Source organism: Rhamphochromis longiceps, linkage group LG11 (assembly GCF_057381845.1).
Source record: "Rhamphochromis longiceps isolate RC_006_pf linkage group LG11, R_longiceps_female_GT1.1, whole genome shotgun sequence".
Classification (NCBI taxonomy): Eukaryota; Metazoa; Chordata; class Actinopteri; order Cichliformes; family Cichlidae; genus Rhamphochromis; species Rhamphochromis longiceps.
The window spans coordinates 32561409-32567408 of NC_140567.1; the positions used below are offsets into that span (position 1 = coordinate 32561409).

The window sequence follows — 6000 nt, forward strand, 5'->3', positions numbered from 1 at the left end:
CAGCGGCCAAATGAGCCTGTTCTTTACTGGGAGCCAACAAGATAGATTGAGCCACTTCATCATGGCTGTATGGGGCAGAGTTGAAGCACTGCACTGCATGCCTCTTTGACAGCCTGCCCTCCCCCTCTGTGCCTCTCTATGGTTACCATCAGGATAATATAGAGTACAGCGAACTCATTAGCAGTACTACCACTGTGACTGCAATTTTCAATTACTGAATAATTATTTGCACTCATCAACATAACAGGGAAGCTTGATCCTCAGCTTATATTACCCATGAAAAGCTGGTTTGTTATGAAAGACCATGGTGGTCCATGTGGTTTACTTATTTCTCTGAATCATCTGGTTTGTTTGTGCTTCAGTCTCTGACAAGAATGAATCTGAGACAGAATTTGTGAACAAGAAATTCAACCTTACGATAAAACTTTAAAGCAAATAAATGATAATTGCACCTTAGAACACATATGCATCAACACTACAATGAGCGGGTGGAGGGAGGTTTGGAGTCTTCTCCCACCCCCATTCTCTGCGGCCTGCTGGAGCGGGAGGGCTAGTAGGAGGAGTTGGCCGTCCGACTGCGGTCTGGGGTGTGGGGCCTCCCTGCTGCTGCGGAGTCGGGGTGGTCTGCCTCTCCCCACCGCAGGGGGTCTGGGTGCAATTCCCCCCTCCAGGGGCAAGGGTACCTAGACCCGGTTTGTAGAGTACGCTTGGGGAGTGTGATTGTGTGTACAGCGTCTCTTTATGTCTGTCTCCACGTTGGTTGAGTGTGGAGTGAGTGCATATGAGAGCATGAGGGTGGGAATGGATGTTTGTGTCTGTGTGTGCCTGTATGTCTGTGTCTATATGTCAGGTTGGGTATCAGACGCCACCTCTCTGGGGACACCTCAGGCCCTCCAAGGTTTGGAGGCCTATCTCCACCCACCACCACTTCCCCTGCCGGTGGCGGACTCCCTCAGGTGTCGGTGTGTTGGTGGTTCTTTGTGTCTGGGGGTGGGCGTCCGGGTACACACCGGCTCACTCCTTGGCGGCCGCTTGTCGGGGCCTGGGGCCTGGGGCTCGCTCGGGCCCCTTTGGAGGTGGGGTGCCCCCGGCCTCTCGGCCTGGGGCTCGGTCACTCAGGCACAGCTGGGGGCCGGCGGAGCTCACGGGCGCGTCACTGCAACTCCCCCTGACTTCTGCTCCGCGGCTGCTGGGCGAGCCCTCATCTGGGACTCTCCTCAGCTCTTACTGGAACAGTGGCGCGGCTGCCCCTCTGTTGGTCTTCCATGGTCTCTTGTGTTCTGGGGGCCTCTGGATGTCTGGAGTTTTGATCTCCTCCATACCCGCTTCACACCCTGGAGGACGGGGCTGTGGCCCCCCCACACTCCCTAGCAGATCATTACATGGAGAAACCTTTGGAATGCAAGCATGCTGATCCACACAGGTATGCACACATGGGTATTCACAGACGCGGACTAAAGCTTTCTTGGCTGCTGCCTCAAAGCACACTGTGCGCTGTCTATCTTGCGTGCTGCACAATATCGTTTATTATTTAGTAAATATTGATATCTATGACTAGCTAGTTTATTGTGATGGTGCTTTGTTTTCTCTATTATTATGTTGCTCTTTGTTGTTTGCTGTCTCCTCTGTTTGTTTTTGTTTGTTTGTTTGTTTTTTTTTCTCCATACAGGTGACCCAGGAGTTCTTTTTTTTTTTTCTCTCTCTTCCCCCCCCTTCTCACCGTCTCTTCTCCCCTTTGGTTTTCTTTCTTTCTCTCCCCCTCTTTCTCTCATTCATTCCCCCTGTCCTATTTATTAAAAAAAAAAAAAAAAAAAAAATGACAAAGGATGAACTGAAGCTCTGCCATCACGTAATGTCGCATACTGCTGTTTCTGATGTCATTTAAAAAAAAAAAAAAAAAAAAGCAAATAAATGAACATTAAACACATTGCTTGCTTCCTGGGAAAATCATATGGCTTAGACAATTCTGCACGATTTACATCAAATGCCAAAGCAAAATTTTTGTAGTATGAAAAAGAGAACTGTCAGGTCACACATCCAGCTCTTTTCATTACAACAATATAAAATTAGAAAGCAATTATTAATAATATTTTTTTTTAAAGGCAATGCATGTTGAAAGTGGGCATAGTCCGCAAGTTAATTGGAACACCCACCTTTAATGTTCTTGTTTGGTGGTGCTGATTTATTACCCCCTTGACGACCTTTCAATCCAACCAACAAAATTAATATAGTTTCAAACAATGTGGGGAGGAAAATAGTGTTCTTTATTATTTATAATAACTAATGTTCTTTTGCCTCTACTGAAATAACCCTAAAACAATGAAGATAAAATCATTTTTTTGGAATGATTTACTAACATAAACCACAGTTGACATTATAAATCCATCTGTCAGCTTGTTGTGGCTGAAATTATTGCAAGTAAATACTGAGAAAATGGTACAGCAGTTTCTCTTTTAAAAACTAAAGGAAAGCTCTCCCCCTCTCTCTCTCATTCATTCCCCCTGTCCTATTTATTAAAAAAAAAAAAAAAAAAAAATGACAAAGGATGAACTGAAGCTCTGCCATCACGTAATGTCGCATACTGCTGTTTCTGATGTCATTTAGAAAAAAAAAAAAAAAAAAAAAAAAAAAAACTAAAGGAAAGCCATGTGAACTGGAACTCCACTAGCCTGCAATTGCAGGAAGAAAAATAACTGTGAGGGGTAGGGAAGTGTGTTCTTCTTTACCTGCTATATTTGGCTGATCATGCTATACCAACAGTTTTCTATACGACATGAAAAGATAATATAGACTGATAGATAGACAAATGCTGATGGATCCTTGATGTTGTTGGGCTTAGTCAACATAATCTTTCCTGTGGAAGTCAACCGCAATCCCTTTTGTCTTGCTGAAATTCAAAAGAGGAACATTTCTTCTGGACCACTCCACAAATGCCCCTTTTCCACTAGTGCCTACTAAGCTCTGACTCGGCTCATTTTTTAGGGCAGCGGTCCCCAACCTTTTTTGCGCCACGGACCGGTTTATGCCCGACAATATTTTCACGGACTGGCCTTTAAGGTGTCGCGGATAAGTACAACAAAATAAAACTAGTACCGGTACCAAAAAAAAGAAGATTTATTCATAACACACGTGAAAAGACCCAGGAAAACCGAGTTGACGATAAAAACAATAACAAAATAACGCTGAAAACCGATAAAAACCCTGAAAACCATACATTTCACACCTGAGCCTCTACTCTCGCGGCCCGGTACCAAAAGACTCACGGACTGGTACCGGTCCGAGGCCCGGGGGTTGGGGACCGCTGTTTTAGGGTACCAGTCCATGCTCCTTTGGGTGGCAATCTCACTTGTTGTTGGCTCTTTCTCTTTCGGTAGAGCATCACTTCCTGATCTTATTACAATGCACAGTGGTGTTTCACTAACAGTATTCACTCACTGTGTCTTTAGGGATTTGCTAGCTTAGCTTAGCTTGTAGCCTACTCGCTAGCAGCATAGCCTCTTCAGGTCCCTCCACCACTTTTTATTCATTGTGTCAGATGTTTAGTTACTCCTCTGTTTCCATTAGTAATAACGATACTTGTAATACATGTATTCCATGTCCCTATTGCCAGTCTTGGCAGCCGGGGGTCAGTCCGCCAGGGCCTCCCGGCCGGGCCCCATGGACTAAGGCCCGGCCACCAGACGCTCTCCTTTCCTTGTGGAGTCTCTGTCAGCAGTCAGAGCACTCTGCTGTCCTCGTATTTCTTTTTTTTTCTCCATTCCTTTTTGGCTCATTGTCCCTCTTATCTGTAGCTCTGTCTGCTTTCTCTTTTTGTTATCTGGAGCAACTATGAAATAATAAAGGGGAAGAAGAAAGCAGGACGAGACATACAAGATGAATACTATAGGTGCTGAGGACACAGAAATCTCCAGATGGCTATCGCTTGTTGCCACCATTAGTCTGTGTGCACTTGAAAAAATAAGCATGGGGCCTCTAGCATATTGTTGATCCTTTACAATGTAAGTCATTTATTTTTTTTTTCTTATATTCAGTGTCACTGTGAAAAAAGAAAAACTTTATCTTAATGACTAAAATGTCTAAAAACAGAATGTACATAATACACAACCAGATTTTTTGTTTTCTGCCGCTGAAAAAGATAATCATGATCTCTTGATCTATAACATCCCTAAATTAAGGTAAGGTAATAAATTATTGTTGTTGTTTGCAAGAAGTATTTTGACCTCATTTTGTGGGTCTTTGTGAGTGTAAGTACTTTAAAGCAAAGTGTGAACCTCTCAGTGATGTATACATGTATTGCTTTATATTTTAAGCACACATTGATTGTTATAGCATTTTCCATAACCATCAAGAATACCCATAATAAAAAAATACAACAGTAATCTGGACTGTCAAAACTAATAAAGAAATCTCCCCAAGCACAGACATTTACACAAATGTACATAATGTAGAATCTGAAATCAAAGTGGAATAAAATAAAAGATTAGGATATGCAAGTAATGTGGGTGCACACACAGCAGTAGGAGATGCAGTCCACAGGAAAACTCGGGCTAAAGGTGGTGGCTCCTTGCTTATTCAACACCCATAACAATTTATTTACAGATACTAGAAATGTACGTTATATCATTGCCATGCAATAGAGAACACATATAGAGTAAATACTTAGAATTTACCTCTTTTAAGCACATTTATAAATAAAATTACTATTCATGTTTCTGACAAAATGTAATAAAAAACAAAAGTCCATCATAACCAAGAAATAAGTCGAAAGACATGTTTAGCATGAGCAAATATATATATATATAGCAAGGTCTCTCATCACTATTAATGTTTGGGGTTTTTTGTTGTTTTTTAATGAAGTAGAAGCAGATTCATGTCAGTCTATATCACAGAAGGCCATTCACGCTCAGCATTTTTTGACATCGATATTTCTCCCCTTGCTGGCTGCGATTGGCTTCTTTTGGAGCTGACTGATGATCAGTCTCAACATCGTCTGCAAACTGACTGTCAGACTGATTAGACAGTGGTTCTATAGCTCACCTGGTGGAGCAGGTGACCCGTGTACTGAAGGCTAGAGTACTCACTGCAGGGACGTGACCCAGACCATTTCCTGCGAGTATCGTTCCCTCTCACTCTGTCCCCAACCTCCAGCATACTGTCTGCTTTGTCCTGTCCAATAAAGGCCCCATATTCTGAAGTCTTCTTCATCTTTCTCTTCTAAAATCCCTGAGCTTCTCTGAATAACGAACATTTTTGCCACCTTGATCAACAATGAGCAACACATGAAAGATATTTCTCTGTTGTGTCACACCCCCGAATTACAGCTGGGACAGAACATGAGGAAATATAGAATAGATCCTGAAAAACCGAGACCAAAGCGTGCGGGAAAGGGAGAGCAGAAAGGTGTAGGTGTTTAAAATGTAACAATGTAGGAACCTTGCACAGGAAACGCAGGAACAGAAAGACAAAACACACAGAGGCACAGAAACAGGCATAGAAACAAATACAGCCCCATTTCTCCCCCCTCATCTTTCTCACATCTTCCTCTCTCTCTCACACAAACACACACACATATAGATATAGATACAAATACAGCCCCCATTCCCTACCTCATCCCACAAACACACACAAGCTGACAACAGGCTATGCAGGTTAAGGACAGAATGAAAGGACACATCTCCTCCAGACTTTTATAATCCATGGGTACACTGGATCTGAACACCACATGTGTAAGTGTGTGTCTGTGTGCATAAAGCATGTGCTTTCAGTCACACTCTATAGCCAGGACCGTAAAGCTTGTAAATTCTCTTTTGTTGTTATAAAACCCAACAGAACATACACATCTCTGATCAAATCATCTTCCAATTTTTACATTTGTAGTTGTGTTCCCTCCAAATATCAAGTTAGCATTCTAACTAGCAGTATGCATAGAAACAGAAAAAAAGCCCCGGGAGGCATGCAGTTTTGGGAGGAGTACAGTTTGTAGTTACCCCAAGAGAGTGG

At 42.8% G+C, this 6000-nt stretch overlaps 1 protein-coding gene across 1 annotated transcript in view; it reads right to left on the reverse strand.

Annotated features, from left to right (window-relative positions):
* Positions 1-5205, reverse strand: part of LOC146659600 (uncharacterized) — a 39789-nt gene extending 34584 nt beyond the window's left edge. The window contains exon 1 of the mRNA XM_085424208.1: positions 5038-5205. Within this exon, the coding sequence (XP_085280334.1) occupies positions 5038-5205 (168 nt within the window). The remainder of the gene's footprint in view (positions 1-5037) is intronic.
* Between the last annotated feature and the right edge of the window lie 795 nt (positions 5206-6000).